General features: G+C 53.7%; 1 protein-coding gene across 1 annotated transcript; it reads right to left on the reverse strand.

Annotated features, from left to right (window-relative positions):
* Positions 1-909: 909 nt before the first annotated feature.
* TKT (transketolase) lies at positions 910-27,603 on the reverse strand. The gene is made up of 14 exons (XM_049776188.1): positions 27,459-27,603; positions 17,320-17,437; positions 16,258-16,371; positions 14,863-14,960; positions 9,560-9,751; positions 8,395-8,513; positions 7,919-8,112; positions 6,951-7,115; positions 5,880-6,036; positions 5,653-5,783; positions 3,757-3,840; positions 3,574-3,667; positions 2,041-2,163; positions 910-1,190 (listed from the first exon to the last, which is right to left on the reverse strand). The coding sequence occupies exons 1-14, from the start codon at positions 27,563-27,565 to the stop codon at positions 1,015-1,017; spliced, it is 1,872 nt and encodes a 623-aa protein (XP_049632145.1). The 5' UTR covers positions 27,566-27,603; the 3' UTR covers positions 910-1,014.

Raw genomic sequence — 27,603 nt, forward strand, 5'->3', positions numbered from 1 at the left:
TCCCATATGGTCCCCCAAGCCAGGAGCAATTTCTGAGCACATAGCCAGGAGGAACCCCTGAGCGTCACTCGGTATGGCCCTCCCCAAAAGCAAATAAATAAACAAATAAACCAACAAAAATAATGCACATAGGGGCCAGAGAGATAGCACAGCAGTGCTTCAAATCCTGGCATCCCATATGGTCTCCTGAGCCTGCTAGGAGCGATTTCTGAGCGCAGAGCCAGGAGTAACCCCTGAGCGTCACTGAGTCTGATTCCAAAACAAAAACAAAACAAAAAAAGACCTCTGAGGGGCCAGAGTGATAGCTCAATGGGTAAGGTATTTAGCGTGCTAGCAGCTGATCTAAGTTCGATCCCCAACATCCCATATGATTGCTCAAGCCTGCCAGAAGTGAGTTCTGAGTGCAAAGTCAGAAGTAATCTGATTAACCAGCCCCAAAACAAAACTAAAAGACCCCTGAGGGGCCAGAATGATACCATAGAATATAGAGTGCTTGCCCTGCAAGCAGCTGACCCAGGTTTAATCCCCTGAGCCCGCCAATATATTTTTCTTTTTTTTTTGGTTTTTTTGGGCCACACCCGTTTGATGCTCAGGGGTTACTCCTTGGCTAAGCGCTCAGAAATTGCCCCTGGCTTGGGGGGACCATATGGGACGCCAGGGAATCGAACCATGGTCCTTCCTTGGCTAGCACTTGCAAGGCAGACACCTTACCTCTAGCGCCACCTCACCGGCCCCAACCGCCAATATTTCATGAGCATTGCTAGGTATGACTCAAAAACAAATGAGCAAAAAGCCCTAAAATGCCCCCAGATTCCCTTGCTGGGTCATGGAGGCCATCCTCATGCCATCCCACCCCCAGGCACAACTGGCCTGCCACGTCCACACCCAAGAAGAAACACTTGAGGCTGCTCGGTTTTCTCCAAACATATATTTACCCTCTCAGACCTGCACAAGCACCATGGCAAGAACCCCAGGAATGTGAGTGTGTGTGGGCCACTGCACCCTTCGCCCCAGTTACGCCTTGGAGAGCAGGCCCCGCACGGCCTGGGCGATGGCGTCCTTGTCGATGCCAAACATCTTCAGCAGCTCCGCCGGCTTCCCGCTGCGTGGCACTTGGCTCACGGCCAGGCGGGAGACGGTGACACCAGGTTCGCCCACCACCGCGGCGCACACGGCCTCGCCTATGCCACCTGGAGAGGGACAGGGAGTCAGGAAGGAGCTCTAGGGAGGCACAACTGATCCCCAGTCCCCATTTTTATTTTTATTTATTTTTTTATTTTGGGGGGGGGTCACACACAGCATCGCTCAGGGGTTACTCCTAGCTCTATGCTCAGAAATCGCTCTTGGCAGGCTCGGGGGACCCTATGGGATGCCGGGATTCGAACCACCGTCCTTCTGCATGAAAGGCAAACGCCATACCTCCATGCTATCTCTCTGCCCCCCCCCCCCACTTTTCCCTGATTTTTGGGTCACACCTGGCAACACTCAGGTGTTTCTCCTGGCTGTGTGCTCAGAAATTGCTCCTGGCAGGCTCGGGGAACCATATGGGATGCTGGGATTTGAACTAGCATCCGTCCTAAATTGGCTGTGTGCAAGGCCAACGCCCTACCATTGTGTTATCTCTTCAGCCCTCTACTCCCCATTATACAAGGAGGGCAGAAATGAGCATAGCAGCCAGTGCTGATGCTGCAAACCATGGAATTAGCCCAAAGAGGGCCCCTGAATCTTATTTTGGGGGGCTGAGGGAAGGGTACGTGTGATGCAACTTGCAGCCTTGCATGAGCCCAATTGTCTTCCACCCTTCCAGCCACTACAGGCCCGATCACTCTAACACCAGCCTCAGAAGGGACCCAAGTCTACACACACTCGCTCTCAGGTGGCTCACTGGAGGAGGAGGGGGGTGTGTGCGTGTGCCTGAAGGCTGCTCTCGGCAGCACTGGGAGGCTGGGGCTTGGTTATGGGAGTCCCACCGTGCACCCCAAGTCTGCTATTGGGTAGGCTGATGAGGGACATGGCCAGCACCCAGCCCACAAGTCGAACCTTCGTAGTAGTGGTCCTCCACTGTGAGGATGCGGCCCTTGGTGGCGCGGGCACTCTCGAGGATGAGCTTTTTGTCCAGAGGCTTGATGGTGAAGGGGTCCAGCACGCGAATGTTGATCTTATCTGGATGGAAGAAGCACAGGATGTACTGAGGATCTCTCTTTTTTTTTGGGGGGGGGGGGGTGATACACCCAGTGATGCTCAAGAGATAATTCCTGGCTATTTCCGAAATCACTCCTGGCAGGTTCGGGGACCATATGGGATGCTGGAAATCAAACCTGGGTCCAATCCAGGTCCATCCCAGGTCAGAAGTGTGCAAGGCAAACGCCTTACTGTGCTATCGTTCCAGGCCCTGGGGAATCTCTCTTGTATGTGGATGTCCTGAGAAACCAGATATCCTAAAGCCCAGTCTGTGTGTAGCCTGTCCCTGTCCTGGGTAGGGCCTCTGGTACCTCAGGCCTGCAGCTGAGCTACTGTTGGTCAGCACTGGGGGCCCAGCCCCTGTTTTTTTTGTTTGTTTGTTTTGGGGCCACACCTGGTGATGCTCAGGGGTTACTCCTGGGTCTGCACTCAGAAATCACTCCTGGCATTCTCAGGGGACCATGTGGGATGCTGGGGATCAAACCCAGTTGGCCATGTGCAAGGCAAACGCCCTCCCCATTGTGCTATTGTTCATGCCCCAGCCCTTCTCTGCTTCCTTGTGGTCCATTCCCTCCTCTTGGCAGGGGAACGGGGGAGTGTCTCCGCTGGACAGGCCTGTGTCCTGCTCTCAGAGGGTATGGAGAGAAATCTGGGCTATCTGAACAGCACCCCCTAATCTGCCAAGGTGCCACTAAGGATCTACTTGGACCAAGGAGGCAGGAGTTGCAATGTGTGTGTGTGTGTGTGTGTGTGTGTGTGTGTGTGTGTGTGTGTGTGTGTGTGTGTTTGTGTGTGTGTGTGTGCGCCAGCCAGGCCCTTGTTCCTGTGTGTGTGACCAAGGAGGCAGGAGTTGCAGTGTGTGTGTGTGTGTGTGTGTGTGTGTGTGTGTGCGTGCGCCAGCCAGGCCCTTGTTCCTGTGTGTGTGTGTGTGTGTGTGTGTGTGTGTGCCAGCCAGGCCCTTGTTCCTATGTGCTGTGTGTGTGTGTGTGTGTGTGTGTGTGTTTGTGCCAGCCAGGCCCTTGTTCCTATGTGCTGTGTGTGTGTGTGTGTGTGTGTGTGTGTGTGTTTGTGCCAGCCAGGCCCTTGTTCCTATGTGCTGTCAGTTTTTCCTCAGGACCTTAGGTCCCTCTCTGAGCTCTCAGAATTCTGGGCCGGTTCCCCCTAGGTCAGCTACCTCAATGAGCTCATTTCACCCTCAGGATTGTCCCAAAGAGGGAAACTGAAGTCAGGGTATGGGAGAGCGACCCCAGCCAAGCTGTCTGGGATGCGAATAATCCCCTCCCCGTCAGGCTTTAGGGTCTGTCATTTGACCCCAAGGCTGGGCACCCCCTTAAGTTTAGGAGATGCAGTGATGCCCACTCAACCCCCAAGAACCCCCAAAATAACCCCAACCTTTCTTCAGCAGCTCTGCAGCAGCCAGGGCCTCATGCAGGGTCACGCCAGCACCTATCACGGTCACCTGGTCATCCTTGTTCTTCAGGACCACCTAGAAGGGACGAAAGGGGCTGGTGAGGCTCAGGGCACTGATTTGGGGGGCGCCTCGCCTGCCAGGTCCCACCCAGACCCAGTACTGACCTTGGCCTGACCCACGTGGAATTCCTCGTTGTTATTGTAGATGATGCCATTCTCTGGGCGGCTGGTGCGGATGAAGCAGATGCCCTGGTAGAACAGGCACAAAGATAAGGGGGTGGCCCCATGGCCCCCACCCTCCAGGTCCCACCCAGTGGGTGTTCAGCATACCCATGGGCTGGGAGGAGGAAACATAACCATGTGGTCCATCTTTTTTGTTTGTTTGTTTGTTTGTTTTCGGGCCACACCCAGTGACACTCAGGTTACTTCTGGCTCTGCACTCGGAAATTGCTCCTGGTTTGGGGGACCATATGGGATGCTGAGGGATTGAACCACAGTCCATCCTAGGTCAGCGTGTGCAAGGCAAACGCCCTACTGCTTGCGCCACCTGGCGGCACTCAGGGTTAACTACTGGTGATCACAGTTCTCAAGGGACTGTGAGGGATGACACGAATCAAACCTGGGTTGTCCACAGGTAAGACAAGGCAAGGGCCCTGTCAACTCTACTATCACTCCAGCCCCAAGCCAGGCAACCTTGACCAACCCCATATGGAGGGAACTTGGTCTTGGTTTTGCTGTTATTTTGTTTTGTTTTGGGGCCACAGCCGGCAGCTCTGTGCTCAGAAATCATTCCTGAAGGGTTGGGAAACCATATGGGATGCTGGGAATTGAACCTGGGTCCGTCCTGAGCTGGTCTCGTGCAAAGCAAATACCCTACTGCTGTGCTATCACTCTGGCCCCAGGAACATGGTCTTGGACCAGGGCGCCTGCCCATTCCTGACTCCCCACACCTAGCTGACCAGCAGAGAAGAACTACAGGGTGTCCCCATCTGTGGCCTAATCATGTTGCTTAGGTCACAGTGTGTTGAGTTTTGGGTGTTATGTTGTGTGGTGTTCTGTCCTGACAGTGACCCAGGACCTCCTCCATCTGTGGTGAATGCTCCACCCCTGCCTCAGCACATTGAAGACCCCCATCACTGTTCTGTGCTGTGTGCCCGACTGGAGCTTGCATTACATTGCTGAGTGCAGGCCACACCTGCCGGTGGCTCTGGGATCCCCTAGGGCAGTGCAGCCAGCTGGAAGGTGCCAGAGACTGGACTTTGGGCCTTGTGCCCAACTTGGCAGGTGCTTCTACCACGGAGCCATTCTAGGGGCCCTCACAGCTTTTCCTTTCTCAATTACAGAGATCAACTCAGAGGCAGGCAAACGCCAACTGGGCAGGGAGGACAGCAGGGATGTATGAACAGGGGGCTGCTGTTCCCCCATTTCTCCTGCTCCCCAGCTCTATTCCCTCCTCTTTACACTGAACAGCACTAGCCCCATTGGCCGGGAAGAGTGATATTGGTAGAGGGCTTTGATAGGTTCTCCTATTGCCTTCTACTTAGATGTCTCTCAATTGGTTCCTTTGGTTTACACGTTAAAAAGATGTTTCCAGAGGGCCAGCGAGATAGCACAGAGGTAAGATGTTTGCCATCCATGTGGAAGGATGGTGATTCGAAACCCGGCATCCATATGGTCCCCCGAGCCTGCCAGGAGCGATTTCTGAGCGTAGAGCCAGGAGGAACCTCTGAACACTGCCCGGTATGACCCCCCCCCCCCAAAAAAAAGATGTTTCCCCATTGCCTCCTCAACTGGCTTATTCCCCTACCCTTTAGGGGTGGGCTTTGTTTTTCCAATGAAGGCTACTCAGGTGGCCTGAAGGGGAGGCTGCCATCTTGGTTTGTGGTTCCACATGGTGGAGCAACTGGCTTGTGGGTAAACAGTTTGCAATATAAGTCTCTGGCCTGCTATTCTTTCCCAACTCTGTGTGGATTATTTCCTATGTTGAAATTGATGCAGGAAATATCTCTCCCTCTCTGGGGATTGTGGATCGCACACCCTCCATTTCATAGGGTGACCCACCTTTGTATTGGCAGCCAGCTCCACCGCCTTCTCCGTAGACACGCCATCGCTTGGGTAGAAGACAGTGGCCCCAGGGATGGAGCGGAACATGGCCAGGTCTTCCAGGGCCATCTGAGAGGGTCCGTCTTCCCCTGGGGACCGATTGAGAAATAGGGGAGGTGAGGCCCCTTCCATGGAAAGGAGCCTGCCCACCTCCCTTCCTTCTCTCTCCACCCAGGACCACTCACCAATGGACACGCCACAGTGCGAGCCACAAAGGTTGACATTGCTCTCAGAGATGGCAGCCATGCGGATCTGGTCAAAGGCGCGAGTGAAGAAGGCAGCGAAGGTGCTGCAGAAGGGGACGGTCCTGTTGCGTGTGGCGCAGCCCACGGCGATGCTCACCTGTAGGGGGGCTCTGTTACCCTCAAGACTAAACAGACCCTGGGACTAGAGTGGTGGCGCAATCGGTAGGGCGTTTGCCTTGCAAGCAGCTGACCCAGGATGGACCAAGTTTTGATCCCCCATGTCTCATATGGTCCCCCAAGCCAGGAGCGATTTCTGAGTGCAGAGTCAGAAGTAACTCCTGAGTGTCACCGGGTGTGACCCCAAAATAAAACAAAAACAAAAACTGAACAGGCCCTCCTTACCCACCTGTACCCATGTACCCCATCTAGACACCACACCACCCCCTTCCACCTGAAAGGGCCCCAACCCACACCTTAAAATACTCTTGCAAAAAAGCTGACAAACCCTTTCCAGCAGCACACGTTGTAGGCAGACTGTCCCTCCTTCCCAGGACCCCCCGACTTTAACCCTCTGCATGCAGCCAACCTGGGACCAACCCCAGTTGAATTCATGGCATCCCATATGGCCCCATGAAGCTGCCAGGAGTGATTTCAGAGCTCAGGGCCAGGAGGAACCCTTAAGCGCCACCAGGTGTGGCCCCAAAACCAAATATATAAAGGTATTAAATATAAAAATAAAAAAAACGGCAGCAACAGTCTAAGTGGGCAAGACAGCAGTACCCCCCTTCAGGCAGAAGTTTCTCCCCCAAAGAGTCTCACGAGACACTTTGTGTCTGGGCCAGGAGGAATAGAAATAGGATGAAACATGATCCTGGCGAGGAGTTCCTGCACTCTTGTGGGAAGTCTCAACAGGCCGAGAAATCCCGGGTCCCACTGGCCTCTGCCCCTGTACAGCCCCATCCTGGCTCCTCAGCCAGGGTTAATACCAGCTCCAAGGGTCTCCCCGAAGGTCCCAAGGGTACCTGGCACTGCCCCATCCCCAAGCCTGCACCACCCCTCGTGGGCGCGTACCATGTTCTGCTCGGCGATGTAGCACTCGATGAAACGTTCCGGGTGCTCCTTTCGGAAAAGGTCGGAGAAAGTGGAGTTCTTCGTGTCGCCATCCAGGGCGATGACGCGGTCGCTGGCATGGCCCAGCTTCGCCAGTGCTTGCCCATAGGCCTTCCGGGTGGCAATCTTGGGGTAGAAAGGTGGTAAAGCTGAGGCTGCTAAGTGGTGGGTGGGGGACGGGGCGGCTAACTTATATGGAGGGAGGAGGAAGATGGGGTTGGACAAAAGCCACCCACCTCCGGCAACTAAACATCCAGCTGTGAAACTTGCCGGTGTCCCAAGCCATCTACTGCACTCAACACACTCCCAGGGGCCAGAGAGATAGCACACAGGTAGGATGTTTGCCTTGCATGTGGCTGACCCGGTTTGATTTCTGATTATCTCATGTGGTCCCCTCAAGCCAGGAGTGATTTCTGAGTACAAAGCCAGGAGTAATCCCTGAGCACTGCTGGGTGTGGCCCAACAACCAACCAATCAATCAATAAATAAAGTTTAAAAAAAATTTATAAAAAGGGGGAGGGCCCCCCCGGAAAGACAGCATGGAGGCAGGGCGTTTGCCTTGTATGCAGAAGGTCACTGGTTCAAATCCCAGCATCCCATATGGTCCCTCGAGCCTGCCAGGAGCAATTTCTGAGTGTAGAGCCAGGAGGAACCCCTGAGCTCTAGCTGGGTGTGACCCAAAAACAAAAACAAGCAAACAAAAGAACACACTCTCTAGGCCAGAGCGACTTGCAGGCGGCTGCACTCAGGGGACTCAGCACTCAGCAGGGTAGGCATAAGGCAGTCCCTGGACTTTGGCATATGTGGACAAGTCCCTGACCCTCTGAGCTCTGCATACCAGCTGAGCTCTGGCCCACAGAGGAGCCTGGGAACTTCAGCACCCATCCCAGTCGGTCCAGAGAAGCGGGACCCCCACTGTGTCTATGTACCTTGTCCCCAGGTTTGTAGCTGGGTGGGGTGGGCATGCGGATATTAGCAATGTCCACCGAGGGGGCATCCTCCTGAGGTGGCGTGGCCAGGATCTTCTTCTTGCTCTGGATCAGGCTGTAGATCTCCTGGATGGTCTGATCTGCCATGTTCTTGGGCAGAGGCTTTCCGTGCCAGGCCTCCTTGTCTTCGACCCCTGAGGGGAGAAACAGAAGGGGGCAGGATGAGACCAGTCCTGGGACCCCCCACACCCAACTCACACTCTCCCCGTAGCCAGGTAGGGAGGGCAGTGCCTACACAGATGTGGCTGGAGGCTCCCATAATTCAGACCCCTTTCCCATTTGCCACCCTTTTAGGGGTTCAGCCATGCTGACTGCTGGCTGAGTCAACCCAGGAACAGTCGTAGGCAGCCAAGAGCTTCCTCTACCAGACAAGGCCCCCTCCGGTCCCAGCTGGGAGGCAGTGGGCACGCACACACCTGAGATCCCCCGGCCTTTGAAGGTCTTTGCGATGATGGCAGTCGGTTGGTCCTTAGCCTGGACGAAGGCCTTGCAAAGTTCCTCCACGCTGTGTCCATCCACGATGATGGCATGCCAGCTGGGGACAGAGCGGGGTGTGAGGCGGGAGGACTGGGGTGCCTGCCCATGAAGCATCCCACTTATGTTTGATCCCAGACATCCCATATGTTCCCCTCGAGCCAACCAGGAGGATCCCTAAGTACAGAGCCAAGAGTAATTCCTCAACCTGCCAGGTAGGACTCCAAAACTGAAACACAAACAAGTCAATTCTTTTCTCCCTCTCCATTCTTCATTTTTTTGTTTATTTATTTTTGAGCCACAGCTGGCAGAACTCAGAGGTTACTCCTGGCTCTGTGCTCAGAAATTACTCCTTGCAGGGCTGGAGAAATAGCACAGTGGTGGGGCGTTTGCCTTAAATGCAGCCAATCTGGGATAGATCTGGGTTGGATTCCTGGCATCCTATATGGTCCCCAAGCCTGCCAGGAGAGCTGAGTAACCCCTGAGCATGGCCAGGTGCAGACAAAAAAAAAAAAAAATTACTCCTGGCATTTCTCAGGGGACCATATGGTATGCCAAGCATCAAACCCAGCTTAGCCATATGCAAGGTAAATGCATTAGTTGATGTGCCATCACTCCAGTTCGCACACTCAGAGCTGCATCTGCCTACGAGGCTACCAAGCGGCCCCTGCAGGTCAGCAGGGAAGCCGCTTTGCACCCTGCACTTGTGACACACCACCATACAAAATCAATACAGGCATGCACTGTGCTTACGTCAATGAAGCCATGTCCAAGTGAGAGCCACCGGTGGAACACACCAGCATCAACACATTTTTGCAGCAGAGGGGGGACTGATGTTGTGGGACACTGCCATTCTTTTTATTTTGGTTTCTGGGTCACACCCAGCAGCGTTCAGGGGTTACTCCTGGCTCTATGCTCAGAAATTGCCCCCGGCAGGCTCGGGGGACCATATGGGATGCCAGGATTCGAATTACCATCCTTCTGCATGCAAGGCAAATCCCTACTGCTATGCTATCTCTCCAGCCCCCGGACACTGCCATTCTTTGGAGGGGCCCACCCACACCTCCTGCCCACAGCTCTGAATGTAGAGTCCCATCCAGCACGTACCCAAAGGCCTCGCAGCGCTTCTGATAGATGTCCACCTGGTGCTGCAGTGGGGCAGGGTCGCTCTGGCCCAGGCGGTTGATGTCCAGGATGGCCACCAGGTTGTCCAGCTTGTAGATGCCCGCGAAGGCCATGGCCTCCCACACGGAGCCTTCTGACAGTTCCCCATCACCCAGCATGCAGTAGACACGGTAGCTGCAAGGAGGGGTGCATAAGTGAGTCACTCACCTGTACCCACGGCTCCTGGCCAGTCCCACAGACACACCCAGAGAGGAAGGAAGGGCTGAGGTGGGCATTCTTGCAGCTCCCCAAAACCAGAGCTCTAAGCTGTCAAGGAAAGGCTTGCTGGGCATAGGAAAACAGGGTTAAAAAAAAGAATAAACTTTGTGGGCCCGGAGAGATAGCACAGCGGTGTTTGCCTTGCAAGCACCTGATCCAGGACCAAAGGTGGTTAGTTCGAATCCCGGTGTCCCATATGGTCCCCCGTGCCTGCCAGGAGCTATTTCTGAGCAGACAGCTAGGAGTAACCCCTGAGCACCGCCGGGTGTGACCCAAAAACTAAAGAAAAAAAAAAAAAAAAAAAAAAAGAATAGACTTTGCGGGGCCGGAGAAATAGCATGGAGTGTTTGCCTTTCATGCAGGTCACTGGTTTGAATCCTGGCATCCTCTATGGTCCCCTGAGCATGCCAGGAGCGATTTTTGAGCATAGAGCCAGGAGTGACCCCAGAGCACTACTGGGTGTGACCCAAAAACCAAAAAAAAGAATAGACTTTGCGGGCTGGAGCGATAGCACAGTGGGAGGGCATTTTCCTTGCATGTAGCCGACCTGGGAGGGACCCGGTTCGATTTCCCGATATCCCATATGGTCCCCCGAGCCTGCAGGGGATGGTTTCTGAGTGCAGAGTCAGGAGTGACCACTGAGCACCGCTGGGTGTGGCCCAAAAATTAATCAATCAATCAATAAAGTTAAAAAAAGGAGGGGACTTTGCTGGCATCTGAGTTGCTCACCACAAGAGGGCAGACGTAAGCACATTCTAGGTGAGACCCCAGTGGGGTTGATGCGAGTATAAGCTGAGAGGCTGGGACAGGCTTCCTTCCTTAAGGCTGCCAGCTACTTCCTGCCTAAGACACACCCTTCTGCCTGCCAGGGACCTGGTCTCTCCCCGGGCACAGGACGGGTGACAGCATAGAAAACAGAAAGACATGTAACTCAAGAGGGATCACCTGGGGGCAAGCTGGCAGTGGAGAAGCCACTGATAGGGATGCCCCCGACCCTCAGATGAGGTGTGGCCAAGGGACTACTGTGGGATCCTTCCCCAGGCTCGTGCCAGGAGCTGCCAATCACCAGAGCAGTGGGAGAGAGACTGAGAAATGGGAAGAGTCACACATAGCCAGAACAGGGAGGGAATAGCAGGGGGCAGACCGCCTTGGTGAGGGTCTGCAGGGGTGTGTGTGTGTGTGTGTGTGTGTGTGTGTGTGTGTGTGTGTGTGTGTGGAGGACCAACGCTGTGGGACCTCCAGACCTCCTGCAGCAGGGCCCCAGTGTGTGTGTGTGTGTGTGTGTGTGTGTGTGTGTGTGTGTGTGTGTGTGTGTGTGTGTGTGTGGAGGACCAACGCTGTGGGACCTCCAGACCTCCTGCAGCAGGGCCCCAAGAAGTGGAGCTTTGGAGCAGAAACGGGGAGCATGACTCAGCACCTCTGCAGCCTTGTTGTGGCCACACCAGGCAGGCCTACAGGCGTGGTCACTAGAAGCACAAGGTCCCAGGTCCAGTTGTCACATCACAGTTTTGTTTAAAGTGGTTCATTCAGACTGTGAGATGCTCAGAGGCTACACAGTGGCCGGCAGGGACGAACCTTATGAGCCAGAGGCCCACTGGGATGTGGGAAGCTGGGAGCAGGCTAGCTGCCTGGCTAGCCCTAACAAAGGACAGGAAGTTGTCCTAAAGGGTTTGCTGGGATCCCTAAGGGCTCTGCTGTCTGAAGCTGTTGCATTTAGTAGGGTCTGACATAACCAGTCAGGAAAAACATCAGGTAAAAGGGACCCTGAACAGAGAGCCAGGGTTTGCTGCAGCTGTTTTAAAGTTCCTCAGAGAGATAGCATGGAGGTAAGGTCTGTAGTTCGAATCCCGGCATCCCATATGGTCCCCCGTGCCTGCCAGGAGTGATTTCTGAGCATAGAACCAGGAGTAACCCCTGAGGGCTGCCAGATGTAACCCAAAAACCAAAAACCAAAAAGAGAAAGAAAATTCCTCAAAGGTCCAGTGACAGGACAGCAAAGATACAAGTCACACAGCAAAGCCATGGAACTCTGGCAGTGGACGGGGGAATACGGGTGCTAGGAACCAAAAGCAGGGCTCCCACAGTGTGAAGCCTGTGTGTGTGCCAGTGTTTGGAGCCATGTAACTGTCTGTCATGCAAGATGACTCAACTCAGGACTGGGACTGTCGCAGGAAAATGCTGAAATGTTGAGATTATTCTAAGAAACAGTTACGGTGGCTGGAGTGATGGCACAGCAGTAGGGCGTTTGCCTTGCAAGTGGCCAACCCCGAAGGACTTCGGTTTGATATCCGGATCCCATATGGTTCCCTGAGTTTGCCAGGGGCAATTTCTGAGTGCAGAACCAGGAGTAACCCGAGCGCAGCCAGGTATGGCTTCCCCCAAAATAAAGAAGAAACAGTACACAGTTATAGGGAATGGAGGAATAGTACAGCAGGTAGAGCATTTGCCTTGCATGTGGCCACTCCATGCCCTGGTTTCTCTCTCCTGTCATACTGTCATTGTCGAGGGCTGGCCACCATCTGCAGGGCTGAACTCTTAATCCCACCCTGCTAGGAGTAAGCCCTGTGCATCACTAGGTATGACCCCATCAAAACACATACATAAAAATAAAGTTATATAAGAGTGTATAAATATGAGCGCTACAGATTTGTCCGTTTTACTCCTCACAAATAACAGAGGAAGAAGAATTAGAGCATATGGTTGGTACTATATATATATATTTTTTTAATTTTTGGGGGGGGTCACACCTGGCAGCACTCAGGGGTTACTCCTAGCTCTGTGCTTAGAAATCACTCCTAGCAGGCTCAGAGGACCACATGGGATGCCAGGGATTGAACGCAGATCAGCAGCATGCAAGGCAAAAGCCCTACCTCTGTGCTATCACTCCAGCCTCAGAATTTTTTTTTCTTTTTTTTTTGGTTTTTGAGCCACACCCGGCAGTGCTCAGGGGTTACTCCTGGCTGTCTGCTCAGAAGTAGCTCCTGGCAGGCCCGGGGGACCCTATGGGACACCGGGATTCGAACCAACCACCTTTGGTCCTGATCGGCTGCTTGCAAGGCAAACGCCGCTGTGCTATCTCTCCGGGCCCACAGAATTTATTTTTTTGGGGGGCCACATCTGGCGGCACATAAGGGTTATTCCTGGCTCGGCCAGATGGGGATTGAACCTGCGTCTGTCCTGGATCTGCTGTGTGCAAGGCAAACGCCCTACTGCTATGCTATCACTCCCGCCCCTGGCTGGTACTATTTAAATCGGAGGAGGCTGGCATGAAAGTGTTTCATTCTTTTAAATATTCTGGACTATCTCCAGGAGGTATTTTATAGCAAAATAAGTAAATAAACAAGTAAACCCTTCAAAAAACACTTGGAAGCGTGGAGCAGAAATGATGCCAGTGATAACTCCCCAGCGAGGGGGAGGACAGGGACTGAAGCAGGGCATGGGCTATCAGGCCACCGCCTTAGGGAGCCTGGCACAGCCTGATAATTCTCTGGCACTCTGCCAGCACCAGCTGCTGGGCATCAGAGGGAAAAAAATACCCTCTCCACACTGGTTTGCCACGAGCCACGCAGGGCAGTCGCAGGAAGGATCAACCTGTTTCTCTGCTTCTATGCCAAAACACTCCAGCACACCCATTCGTGGCTTCGTGGCTCAGGATGGGAGAAAGATATCCTGTGTGGCAGTGAGGACCATGAGTGGGGCCTCCCACTCGGCCTCCTCCTGCTCCCTGCCATGCCGACTCCAGCTGTTCCTGTTAGCCCAGCCTGTACCCAGCCAGATGGGTCAGCTGACTCCGCCTGCAGCTTCTCTCTGGCCCTGGTTTCTCTCTCCTGTCACCTGTCATTGTTAAGGGCCGGCCACCATCTGCAGGGCTGAACTCTTGCCGCACTCAGAGGCTAAAATCCTGACTAAGCCCCTGCTGCCTGAAGCTTCCTTTCCAGAGGAGCCCTGAGCCCGCTATGTTTCCCTCAGACCTGCTTTTTGCATTTTTTTTTATTTTTGGGGCCACACCCAGCAATGATCAGGGGTTACTCCTGGCTCTGCGCTCAGAAATTGCTCCTGGCTCAGGGGACCATATGGGTTGCCAGGGATCGAACTTATGTCTGTCCTGGGTCAGCCGCGTGAAAGGCAAACACCTTACTGCTGTGCTTCCACTCCAGCCACCCTCAGACCTTCTAAAAAGCTAACTAGGAACACAACCTTGGGTATAAATGCCACCACGCTCGCAGACAAGACTTAGTTTCCTCACCAACCGGAAGGGCTATCCTTCTGTCATCGCCTGCTCAAGGGGGTCTTTCGTCAAGATAAAACCCAATAAAAGCCTGGAACACTGTGTACTGGCCCCCCAAATGCACAGAGAAAAGAAGAAACGCTGGCAAGGAATTTTCTCTTAGGCATGCAGCCACTGTCCCCCTGCTCGGCCCCTAATTCCTAAATGGCCCATCCACAGGTCCGCTCTACCCACAGGCCATGGAGGAACTCTGCTGGGAAGGGGTGCTGTAGCAACAAGCCCCCCACTCAGGCCCCCCACTCACCCTAGCAGTCCTAAGCCACCCAAAGCTTATTTCTGAGTCAGCTGCAAGAAGCGTGGATGTGGGCCCGGAGAGATAGCACAGCGGCGTTTGCCTTGCAAGCAGCCGATCCAGGACCAAAGGTGGTTGGTTCGAATCCCGATGTCCCATAGGGTCCCCCGTGCCTGCCAGGAGCTATTTCTGAGCAGACAGCCAGGAGGAACCCCTGAGCACCGCCGGGTGTGACCCCCCCAAAAAAAAACAAAAACAAAGTAGCTTGGAGCTGGGCCTCAAGGCCCCACATTAAGACATTGAGGCCGACCCAGGATTCCTCAGCAAAAACTTCAGCCATGGTGTAAGGTCAGGAAAGTGGGCTAGGTTTCAGCCTGATCCCCCAGTCTAGTGGGTCCCATGGGGGCACACTGGGCATATAACTCAGCCTGGTCAGGCGTAAAGAGGGGCCAGGGATCAAGAGATTGAGGCTGGGCCGCCCCCTCCTCCCCACTTCTCAGCAGTTACCTGGCTTTGTCGAAGTACTTGCCGGTGTAGGCCATTCCACAAGCAGCGCCGAGGCCCTGGCCCAGGGAGCCGGTGGCGACATCCGTGAAAGCTTGTTTCTGTCAGGACAGGAGGCAGGTCACTCACAGGGACAGGCCGGGAAGCGGCATATCCCCGAAATTATTCCCCAGATTTTCGGCTCCCAAATCAGAGGTGTCGGCGTGGCTGGCAGAGAACTGAGCATCCTGAGATGCGGCACCTAGGGGTGTGCTGGGAAGGGCTCTCCTCAGGTGTAGCTGAGGGACCTTGAGACGTAGTGTGGGCCTTGGTGGGCCATGTCCCCTTAGTCTTAAGAAAACCCACCTTGGGACTAGAAAAACAGCATGGAGGTAAGGCATTTGCCTTTCATGCAGTAGGTCATTGGTTCGAATCCCAGCATCCTGTATGGTCCTTCGAGCCTGCCAGGAGTAACCCCTGAGTGCTGCCCGGTCTGGCCCAAAAACAAAAAAAAAAAAACCTGGGACCGGAGCAATAACACAACTGTAGGGTGTTTGCCTTGCATGTGACCGACCCAGGAAGGACCTGGGTTCAATCCCCAGCATCCTATATGGTCCCCCGAGCCTGCCAGGGGTGATTTCTGAGCACAGAGCCAGGAATAACCCCTGAGCGCTGCCGAGTGTGGCCCAAAACCAAAAAAAAAAGACTATTTTCCTTTATTGTAGTTCTGAAGACTGAACCCAAGGTTTCATATATAGGGCTTGAATTTTAAGAGAAGACAGAAGGGGAACCTCCCAGCAGTGCTTTTGGCTGTGTGAATCGGAGAATTTCCATGCTCAGGTCCAGCCATGTGGTATGCGCGAACCCAAAGATTTTGGGGGTCACCAGCGCTGTTCCTGCTTGTCTAAGGATCAAACTCAGAGCCTCCCATACAAGGCCTGTACTCCAGCCCTTTGAGCAGTCTACCAGTCTCAGTGGGAGCTGGAGAGATAGCACAGTGGTAGGGTGTTTGCCCTGCACACAACCAACCCATGAAGAAATGTGGTTCGAATCCCCACATCCCATATGGTCCCCTAAGGCTATCGAAATCAATTTCTGAGCGCAGAGCCAGGAGTAGACCCTGAGTGCCACCGGGTGTGATCCAAAAACCAAAACCAAAACCAAAACCCAAAAAAGAAAGTTGTTGGTTGAGGGGACCCCTCTCTGTCACCCCCTTGACTGGTGCTGAGAGGCCCCAGACCTCAGCACCATCTTAGAGCAAAACACGGAAGCCCCCATCCTTCTTCCCTCGCCTCAGAGTTCCTCCGGGCCTTGCAACACTCGCAGCACCTCCCTGGGCACCCCTGCCCACTTCCCACAGGGCTTGGGTAACAGGAAGTTCCACAGAGGCCAGTGTCAAGGCCCTGGAGGTACACTTACTGGGACAGGGTGCCCGTCCAGGTCGGAGCTTATCTTCCTCAGGTTCAACAGCTCTGCTTCGGGCAGGAAGCCGGCTTCGGCCCACACTGCATACAGGATAGGGGCGGCGTGGCCCTGTGGGGGACAAAGAAAGGTGGCTTGGCAGGTGTCTGGTGCTTCCCTCAGCAATCTGGCAGGTTCTCTTCCTAGTCAGGAGTGACTGGAGGCCACTCCTCGGCTTCCACTTGCCCCAGACCCACATTCTTGTAGCTGAGGACCGCTGGCTGGGGAACAGGTGCTGGGAGCAGCTGGGAGCTGGGCTCTGCCAGAAGCCCAGCCGGCGGCCGGCGCCCTGATCCCCGCTCTCTGGCACTGGGTGCACTTGGACAGACTTCTAAGCACTCAGGCCTCTCCCCAACACCCAAGGCCGGGAGCCAGGCATGCAGCCGGGCACCACACGCATTTGAGGCATGGTGTATGACTGACTTTCCTATATGGGTGTGTTCTGTGTACATGTGTGTAAGCTGTGTGCATAGCAAAAAATGTGGGGAGCCCTGACCTAGGGCTCCTCTGAGGCCACAAGAACAAGAGCAAAAAGCACAGTAGCAGGATGTTTGCCTTGCACATGGCCAACCCCAGATGGACTCGGATTCGATTCCCAGAATCCCATAGAGTCCCCCGAGCCTGTCAGGAGTGATTTCTAAGTGTAGAACCAGGAGTAAGCTGAGCGCCGCTGGGGGTGACCGCAAAACCGAAACCCTCCCCATAAAAGAACAAGTAATGGCCTTGGGGCACTGGCTTAAGGTCTGAGACATACACACAGACAGAACTGAACTCATATCCTGCCTGCTGCACTAGAAAGGGTCACTCATTCTTTCCTTCCCAATGTCCTCCCTGCAGCTTTTCCAGCCAGGGGACCAATTAGCTACCAGGGAGGGACTGAGCTGGCCATGAGAAGGAGTTGAGGGGTGGGCCAGGCTGGGTTGGCTCCTCCTGGGCAAGTCTCCTCAAGATGGCCCTCAGCCAACACCTCCTCATCCCCCGGGTCTGTGGTCAGTGAGTGGATAGTGGGCTGTCCCTTACCTTGGACAGCACAAAGCGGTCGTTATGGGGGTTCCGAGGATCCTGGGCCTTGTAGCGCATGGTGTGGAAGAAGAGGACAGCCATGATCTCAGCGGCACTGCAGCATGACGTGGGGTGGCTGTGGGAGAGGGGGAAGAGAGACTTTTGTGACCTGGACATGTGGGCATACCTGAGGACAATCACAGGCCTGGTTTCTCTGGAACCCACCAGCTCCTGCTTCCTCAGGGGGGGGGGGGTGCAAAGAGTCACAGGGAAGTCACTGCTTGGAGTCTGGGCCAGGTGGTGGTTGTGGGGGATGGCAGTCACTGACAGCACAGACCCTCAGAATCACAGCAGTAGGGGGACGTGGCTAGGAGAGGGAGGACCTGCTTCCCACGAGTGGCTCTTAGCAGGCTCCAGGCAACTGCTAAGATGTGTCCTGGGGAGCCTTGGCCCACTTAGGAGAGGACCTTACGAGGCCTTCCAGGCCCTGAAATTATGAGATGAAGTGCCACAATCCTCTGCTGGCAGACACAATCCGTGGAGGGGGCAAACTGGTCACTGATTGTCTTTGAGCTTCAATGCCCAAGTCAGGGGCTGCCTAAAGGACATTTTTAAGCAGCTAGAGCCATGCTCATGGGGGCAGAACTAACTGGGTCAAGTGAGCTGCCTTATCTTTTCCAAAGGGCATTTTTTTTTTTTTTGGTTTTTGGGCCACACCCGTTTGATGCTCAGGGGTTACTCCTGGCTATGTGCTCAGAAATCGCCCCTGGCTTGGGGGGACCATATGGGACGCCGGGGGATCGAACCGCGGTCCTTCCTTGGCTAGCGCTTGCAAGGCAGACACCTTACCTCCAGCGCCACCTACCCGGCCCCCAAAGGGCATTTTTTTTAAAGGACACACATACCGTATTTGCCGGCGTATAAGACGACCCCCTAATTTTGCAGTTAAAACATAGGTTTAGGGGCTGGAGAGATAGCATGGAGGTAAGGCGTTTGCCTTTCATGCAGAAGGTCATCGGTTCGAATCCCGGCGTCCCATATGGTGCCCCCGTGCCTGCCAGGAGCAATTTCTGAGCATGGAGCCAGGAATAACCCCTGAGCACTGCTGGGTGTGACCCAAAAAAATCACAAAAACAAAACAAAACATAGGTTTAGACCAAAATAAATATAAATAAATAAATAAATATATAAAAGGCCCGGAGAGATAGTACAGCGGCATTTGCCTTGCAAGCAGCCGATCCAGGACCAAAGGTGGTTCGTTCGAATCCCGGTGTCCCATAGGGTCCCCCGTGCCTGCCAGGAGCTATTTCTGAGCAGACAGCCAGGAGTAACCCTTGAGCACCGCCGGGTGTGGCCCAAAAACCAAAAAAAAAAAAAAAAAACAAGAAAAAAGTTGTCTTATACGTCGGAAAATACGGTGTATATATAGAAGCCCAAATTCCTTCCGCCTGAGGACAAGAGCCATCTGCCATTCCAGAGCCAGAGTAGAAGGTGGGGTCTTCTACTGGTATTATTCTTTTAATAAGTCTTAAACTCATGGGGGCAAAGGAACTGACGACAGAACATGCAAGATTTACTTCCAGAGGTTGCTAGTCGAGGTCTTTCAAGCTTCCCAGAGTTGGGCCTACAGCAAGACTTTCTGTCCCGCCTTCTCCCTCGACCCCTTTGTCGCAGACTACATGCTGCCAGCCTCCAAGGCTGCTGAGGCCCTTTCACCCTGAAACATGCTGGCCCCGACATGCAGCAACTGGGTTCATGAGAGCCTCACACCTCCCCCTGCGAGTCGTCGGTATCCCCACCCGCAGACAGGTTAGGGGTGAGTCACTCTAGCAAAGACACATTCATTAGTAGAGAAATCTGGAGCCATTCAGATGGGTTTAGTAGCCATACTTCTAACACAAAACACCTCATACTTAGCCATGTCTACGGACATCCTGGTCAGGGGGGAAAGACACTAGACCTGAAAGAGGAAGGTGAGGAAACATCAACGAGAAGCCAGACAGAGAGTGCCAAGTCACTGTCTTTTTTTGTTTGTTTGTTTGTTTTTGGGTCACACCCAGCAGCGCTCAGGGTTACTGCTGGCTCCACGCTCAGAAATGGCTCCTGGCAGGCTCAGGGGACCATATGGGATGCCAGGATTCGAACCACTGTCCTTCTGCATGCAAGGCATACGCCCTACCTCCATGCTATCTCTCTGGTCCCACCAAGTCGCTGTCTCAGTGCCAACTTGCAGCACGAATCCCATCTGCCCTCCTACCCCCAAGGGCAGCCGGCCACTCCCCAGAACCTGACTTCCAAGTCATAATCTTAGAGCCAGAGTGAGACAGGAAAGTGGGTACATGGCCAACCTGGAGTCAATCTCCAACACACCCCCATCTAGTCCTGAGCCCACCAGTGGGGATTCCTGAGCACTGGCAGGTCTGCTCCTTCTGCCCTGCTCTGCTACCCTCCCTCCTGACCAAAAACTGCTTCAACCGAGCATAAGGCACAGACTTCCATGAGTGACATTGATTTGGTATCTGCCACCAATGATACCACCAATGCCGGAAGAAATGAGTAGAGAGGACTAGTCTCCAGCCCCCCATGACTGAAACCCAACAATGCCAGGGTGCCCCCAAATAACAAACCTCCTTACAAGCCATGACCCTGTATCAGAGACATACTAACAAACGGTATCTTGCATGTCTTGCATGTCCCCAACCCCAATTCCATCCCTAATACAATATGGTTCCCCTACCAGGTCTGCTGGGGTGTGGCCTAAAGTGAACCCCAAGTTTGCAGAGCCTGAGCACCATGGCATCCTTAGATACTTGTCTTCAACTCGGGAACCAGTTGGCCAAGAATGGCCAAGAGTAACCCAGGGTCCCCGAGCACTGCTCAGGGGATTCTCAAATCTCTAAAATGAACCAAAAGTCACAATGTTATTGGAGAAAGAGCAGAAGGATGTGAGTGTGTAGAAGTGACTGAGCTATAAGGAAAAAGGAGGAAGCCCCCTCCATCCCGTATAACATGTGACCCGGGGCAGTGCCCACGTAGGCTCCAGGACAAACATAGGGGCACACGCACTGGTGCACCCAATGGGAGCATGCCCAGGCCCTTTGGAGTAGCATGGAGGGAAGAGGAAAGGGAGGCCAGCATGCAGAGCAGAGGGTGACAAGGAGCTGTAGGCCGCCACCTTCTCTGCCAGGCCCATAGGGTGACATTTCATTCCTGCCACTGCCCGAGCCAGGCTGCCATCCTGTTGGCCCTCTCTTCACTCTGCCACTGAATAAGGAAGCCCGAGGGATCAGGAGTGTACTCCATCCAGAGAGAGTTTCTAGGGACACCTAGAAGGGTGTAGACTTGTGCCATCGGGCTGGGTGACGAATGCCACGGTGACTTCCCAGGGGCTAAGTTGGTTAAATCTGTTCAAGGAAGTTTCTTGTATGCCTCCTCTGACTTTGATTTGCTGAGTAACCGACCTCTGTACTAAAACCGTGGGTATGCAAATGATCCCTGCAGAACAGCTATCCGTGTATGGGTTTGTTTTGAGGTCACACACACTGGTGTTCTGGAGCCTGGGGTGCCTGCCAATACAGAAAGCATTCTGCCTTTAAAACCAGGGACTGGAGCGGTGGCACAAGCGGTAAGGCAGATGTCTGCCTAGCCTGTGCTAACCTGCGATGGACCATGGTTCGATCTCCATGCATCCCTTATGGTCCCCCAAGCCAGGAGCGATTTCTGAGCTAATAGCCAGGAGTAATCCCTGAGCATCACTGGGTGTGGCCCAAAAACAAAACAAAACAAACAAACAAACAAAAAAACAAAAAGTACCTGGAGAGACAGCACAGTGGTTCGAATCCTGACATCCCATATGGTCCCCCGTGCCTGCCAGAGTGCAGAGCCAGGAGTAACCCTAAGTGCTGCCTGAGTGTGATCCGTCCCCCACAAAAAAAGAAGAGGTGAGGTAGAGAAAGAGTACAAGGGGTTGAAGGCACTTGCCTTGTATATGGCCAACCCTGGTTCACCCATGTCACTACCTATGGTCCCCGTATGTGCTCAAAAAATAAATACAAAGTATTTTTGTTGATTTTTTTATTTGTTTGTTTTTAAATAAAGGAGGAACTAGAGCTATAATATACAATGGGTAGGGGCTGCACCTTGATGAAGTTGACCTGGTTTGATCTTCGGCATCCCATACAGTCCCCTGAACACTACCAGGTATAATTCCTGAGTGAAGTCAGAAGGAGTAAGGTCTAAGCACTACCAGGTATGACCCAAAACCCCCCAAAATAAAATAAGTAAATAAAAATAAAATAAAATATAGGTGTGGAAGAAACCATCGCAGAGGGTAGGGCATTTGCCTTGCATGCAGCTAACCTGGATTCAAACTCTAGCATCCCTCAGAGCCAAGGGTTAATCATAAATACTGCTGGATGTGGCCCCCAAAACAAACAAGCAAACCAAAAAAGACAAATACCCACCCCCCAAATAAAGAAAAAAAGGAAGTAAACTGCTGAGAGTCCCGCTTCCCAGTCCTTATAGTGTAACCCTCAGGTGACACTCAGAGACATTATTGGGTACAACTGACTCCAGAGCTAGAAGCCCACCCCAGCAGTGTGGGGTCATCTCTTGGGCCCCAGCTGGGGTGGGCTCCCTGTCCCCCAGGCTGCAGAGACTGTGCCTCGCCATTCCCAGTCAGTGGAGTGCAGAGTCCACGTGAGGGCTGGCCTGAGGCAGGAAGGAGCCTAGGTGCCTCGTAATAAGGAAGTTCTGACTTCAGAGAGGCAAAGGGCCAGGGGTCAGAGCTGCGAAGGGCAGGGGTCAGGCAGGGTGAGGGAAAATCACAAAAACACGTCAGCCTTTGAAAGCTCGGGGACCTTCTCAGCAATAGTTGGGGCAGATTCCCCTTTCTTCTTGAAGGCGCAGTAGCCCACAGTCACTTCTGACACCCTCAGACCCTGACCTGAGCCTTACTGAACTGACAAACCACCCGATTTGTTCCAGATCTAGAGAGCCGGCTGGATTGCGAAGCCACTCGTGGCAGGCGACAACTTGAAATCTTATAGCAGTATCGGCCCACTACGGTCACAGCCAATCTGACGGAAGGTTGCACAAAGGACCAGCAAGCTCAGTGAGCCTGCTGACGCAGAGGCTCAACTCTCACCAACCCCAGTCCAGTGGATCCTTAAGACAATGACTTTAGAAACACCACTTGGGGGGCCGGGCGGTGGCGCTGGAGGTAAGGTGCCTGCCTTGCCTGTGCTAGCCTAGGACGGACCGCGGTTCGATCCCCCGGCGTCCCATATGGTCCCCCAAGAAGCCAGGAGCAACTTCTGAGCGCATAGCCAGGAGTAACCCCTGAGCGTCACAGGGTGTGGCCCAAAAACCAAAAAAAAAAAAAAAAAAAAAAAAAGAAACACCACTTGGGGCCATAGCAGCAGCACAAGTGGTAGAGTGTTTGCCCTGCACGCGCTAATCTAGGACAGCCCGCAGTTGGATCAACCGGCGTCCCATATGGTCCCCCAAGTCAGGAGCGATTTCTGAGCGGAGCCAGGAGTAACCCCTGAGCGTCACTGGGCATGGCCCCAAAACCAAAAAGATAAAAATTCACTTACAACACTAAGTTTCCATTTGCCTTGGTGTTGAAACAAACACTATGAAGTAAACCTGTTTGTGTTTGGGAGGGGGCAGGCTAGGGAAGTGGGATTGGGTGTTTGACATCTCTCTTTTGGGGGGGGCGGTCACACCCCGAAGTGCTCAGGAGTTACTCCTGGCTGTACGCTCAGAAATGGCTCCTGGCAGGCTCGGGGGACCATAGGTATGCCGGGATTCAAACCACCGTCCTTCTGCATGCAAGCCAAACGACCTACCTCCATGCTATCTCTCCAGCCTGAGATTGGGTCCCCGACATCCCATATGGTCCCCAAGCCAGGAGATATCTGAGCACATGGCCAGGAATGACCTGAGCGCCAGCGGGTGTGGCCCACAAACCAAAAATAAATAAATAAATAAATAAATAAATAAATAAATAAATAAATAAATAAATAAATAAAGGCGTTTGCCTTTCATGCAGAAGGGCATCGATTCAAATCCCAGCGTCCCATATGGTCCCCCGTGCCTGCCAAGAGCAATTTCTGAGCATGGAGCCAGGAGTAACCCCTGAGCACTGCCGGGTGTGACCCAAAACCAAAACAAACAAACAAACAAACAAATAAATAATAAAAAGAACAAGTCAGCCTGATCCTCCCGCGGGCCAAGCCAGGTTCTCACTGTCCCTCAGCCCCATAAGCTCTGGGAGTGCTCAGGCAGTTTCTCCAGTCTGCTAGGGAGCACCACAGCACGTTGGGAAATGCTACTGTGGGGCAATCTCAACGGCTGCCCTGGGCAGGGAGTAACTGTGCAGCAGAGGCTGGGCTGGGCCAAGCAGGGGTGAGATCCAGGTAGGCCCTCAGAGCCCTGAGCCATATGCCCGGGCAGGGGCCTCTAGTACATTTTCTGCCACTTCCAAATCACAGGGCCCAAGTCACATAGGGCGTGAAGCCCACAAACTCAGGGGGTGGGGACAAGGCCCAGTCCCCCTGCACAGGCCCAAAGCCAAGAGAGGTTGAGTTTATTTTATTTTGGGGGGACATCCATACCCAGCAGTGCTCAGGGCTTACTCCTGGTTCTATGCTCCGGAAACCACTCACAGTGGGCTCAGGTGGCCAGATGGGATGCCAGATATTGAAATTGGACTGACAGCATGCAAAGCAGGTGCCATCCAACTGAACTACTGCTGTGGCCCCCAAGAGTCCCAGTGTGAAATCACCTATCAGGGAAACCTCTTCAAAGATGGGGAAACTTATGACTACCAGCCAGGCAGATCTTGTGTTCCTGGGGTCCCCTCGCCAAGGCTGAGAGCCTGGGAGACCTGGCTGGATCCCCCAAATCCGGTGTCAACTCAACATCGTATGCAGTCTAGCCTCATGCTGGGAGGTCTGGAGGCCTTGACTGACTACTGCCTCGAAGCTCCTCACAGCTGTCCCTCTTTACATGCCTGAAGGAGCTGGGTGGGCCCTGGGCCCTGGGCCTTGCACAAGGAGGGAGATGGCCTGAACCACACATCCCTCCACAACAGGCCACAACAGACCTAGCTCCTGGAGAGGGGACAGTGTCCTTGCTGTAAGGCCCATGGGCATGGGGCAGGGACCAGAAGTCACTGCAGACACACACATATTTTCTCTCTCTCTTTGGCCAGCCCACAGTAGCCAGCGTCCATACAAGGGCATCCACCCAGTGCCAAGAACACAACACAACACAACATCCTGCCCTCCTTTACCACTTCTGTGGCACCCAGCACCTCTTGGCACACCCCTTTCAAAACTTCTCTTGTAACAGTGGTTACACAGCAAAGCAATAGGACTTTCCTTCCCTTTTCGTAACTCTTTCTTTCCTGTGTCTTTTACACACAGGAAATGTGATCACCATACTTTACAGCCCACAGAGGTGAGGCCACTGCTTTATGCTAAACTTTATGTCCAACCAAGAGAGTGCTTCAAGGCATTATGATATAAAAACAACATTTGCCACTGCAATTTTTTTTTTGGGGGGGGATGAATATTTTTACAGAGATCAAGGCACTTGCCTTGCACCTGGCTAGCCTTGATTAGACCCCCAACACCATAACTACATACAGGCCCTGAATACTCTGCCAGGGGTGAATCCTGAGTTCAGTCCTTGAGCCAGAGCCCCCCCACCCACCCCCAAATAAAACCCCCCAAAAAACAAGAACCAGAACCCAACATTCCCTTCCACTGAGCAACCTCCTACAATTTTAACTATTATTTGTGCCATTTAAACTGCTATTCGCCACTGCCCTTGCCTGTGCCCTCCCCAATTTCTCTCCCTCCTCTGGCCTGATGTGGTCCTCCTGCCTGAGGCATCTTCCTAGGAATAGGGCCCCACATGGCCCACACCCCCACTCTGCCCTGCCCTGATGCTGAGGTAGGGTGAGTCTATAAAATGGGAACACAAAAGCCTCTCTGTCTGTTACAGTTATGTGCCAGATGTAGGACATGCTGGTAGCAACAATGGCCATTGTCACATTGTGGGGTCTCTATCTGGCTGCTTGGACACTCAGTGGTCTGAAGGTGGCCAGAGAGGCAGCACGCAGCAGGGTTCAATGAGAATCCATGGGGTCGGAATGATATAGCTCAGCAGATAAAGCACTTGCCTTACACCCAGGTTCAATCCCTGACACCTTATGAGGTTCCTTGAGCATGACTAGGAGGAATTCCTGAGCACTGTCAGGTTTACAAAATAAAAACACAAAACAGAGGCTGGAGTGATAGCACAGCAGTCGGGCGTTTACCTTGAATGTAGCTAACCCAGGATGGACCCGGGTTCAATCCCCAGCATCCTATATGGTCCCCAAGACTCTAAAAGGTGTGCAGACCTGCTACATGACATGTAAGCTGGGAGTAAGCTGGTTAGGGGCTCCCCGGTCACTGGGTCACATAATATAAACCAAGAGTGTGTGTTTATGGGTATAAAAAAATGCATGGTGGGGGAGATAGCACAGCGGTAGGGTGTTTGCCTAGCATTCGGCTGACCTGGGAGGGACCCCTGATTGCTGCTGGGTGTGGCCCCAAAATACCAATAAATCAATCAAATAATTAACAAATAAAGTTTACCAAAAAATGCATGGGGGTAGCTGGGAGGGCAGTAGACAGCCAGAAGTTGGGTCCCTTCTGAGAACTCGGTCTTTTTCCTTTTCCTTCCCAGAGCTAATAACCTCTTTGTATATCACAATGACCCTAGAAAGACTGGGGGGCTTAAAGGGAGTTCAAAGCCCTTCTCGTAGACCTGGAACGGGAACGGGGCCCAGATGCCCTGGAGGGACCATGATGAGCATGAACTCGGCCAAAGGCCCAAACCTGATTCACGTATTAAATAAAGAGGATACATCCTGTATGAAGCTGGCCGCTGGCCAGCTCACCTTTGCTCTGAGCACTTTGAATGAAAACCTCCCTAGCTTCATGTCCCGACCCTCCCGGACTCCATGGAACTCCTGACCCAAGCCCGTAATGTTTTTCCTGAAGTCAAGTCTCCTGGAATTCGTGTGTGTGTCCAATCCCTTAATGTGTGTGTGTGTGTGTGTCCCCAAGTGTCCTGGAATTCGTGTGTGTGTCCAATCCCTTAATGTTTTTCCTGAACTCAAGTCGTGTGTGTGTGTGTGTGTGTGTGTGTGTGTGTGTGTGTGTTGGAATTCCTGCAAGCATGTATGAATGTGTGTTTCTGTTAGTCTTCTGGAATATGAGGGGGGGAGAGAGAGAGACAGAGAGAGAGAGAGGAGAGACAGAGAGAGGAGAGAGAAAGAAAGGAGAGAGAGAGAGAGAGAGGGAGGGAGGGAGAGAGAGAGGGAGGGAGGGAGAGAGAGAGGAGAGAGAGAGAGGAGAGAGAGAGAGAGGGAGGGAGGGAGGGAGAGAGAGGAGGAGAGAGAGAGAAAGAGAAGAGAGAGAGAGAGAGAGATGAGAGAGAGAGAGAGAGAGAGAAGAGAGAGAGAACGAGAGAGGAGAGAGAGATGAGAGAGAGAGAGAGACGTTCCATTTTACTGTATAGAAAAACAGGCTCCCCCACTCACTCCCTGGCTAAATGTGGGCAAAACAACGGCCAGCCAGTCACACTCCACTCTGCCAACCACCGTCCGTCCACGCTGTCCCTAACAACCCTTCCCTTCCAGGAGGCTCCTTGGAGCTCAGCAAGCAGCCTCGGTGCCCCTTCCAGGCCCGAAGCGCTGGCAAGGAAGCAGGCTGGGGGTGGGGGAATGGCTCGGGGATGGAGGCCTGGCTCGGGCAGGCCTGGGCGCTCCTTCCAGTCCTGGGGCCGGCTTGGCCTCCTTCCCCCTTGGCCCAGAGTCCCATCTCCCACGTCCCTTGCAAGAAGGGCCGGGGCCGGGGCTCTGCACCCACGTGGCCAGCCTCCCCAGGTCTTGCGCCCTGGCCAGGCCCATGGAGAGAGAGAGAGGAGGGAGGGAGGGAGGGCCTGGAGCTGGAGAGGTAGGTGGCCAGGGCGCAATGGAGAGGGGAGGAACAGGAGAAGGAGGAGGAGGAGGGCGAGGAGGATGAAGAGGGTGCCCTGGAGGGAGCCTGGCTGCAATCACAAGCAAGCCCGGGGTCCCCAGGGGTCCCCCTTACCCAGAGCCGGCCGCCGTGGTGGCCTGGATGGAGCTGATGCGCAGGCGGTTGGCAGTGTCCTTGAGGGCCTGCAGCTTCTGCTGGTCCGGCTTGTGGTAGCCCTCCATGCTGGCCCAAGCGGGGTGCAGAGACGCGAGGCCTAGGG

The sequence above is a fragment of the Suncus etruscus genome, chromosome 7, assembly GCF_024139225.1.
Source record: "Suncus etruscus isolate mSunEtr1 chromosome 7, mSunEtr1.pri.cur, whole genome shotgun sequence".
NCBI lineage: Eukaryota > Metazoa > Chordata > Mammalia > Eulipotyphla > Soricidae > Suncus > Suncus etruscus.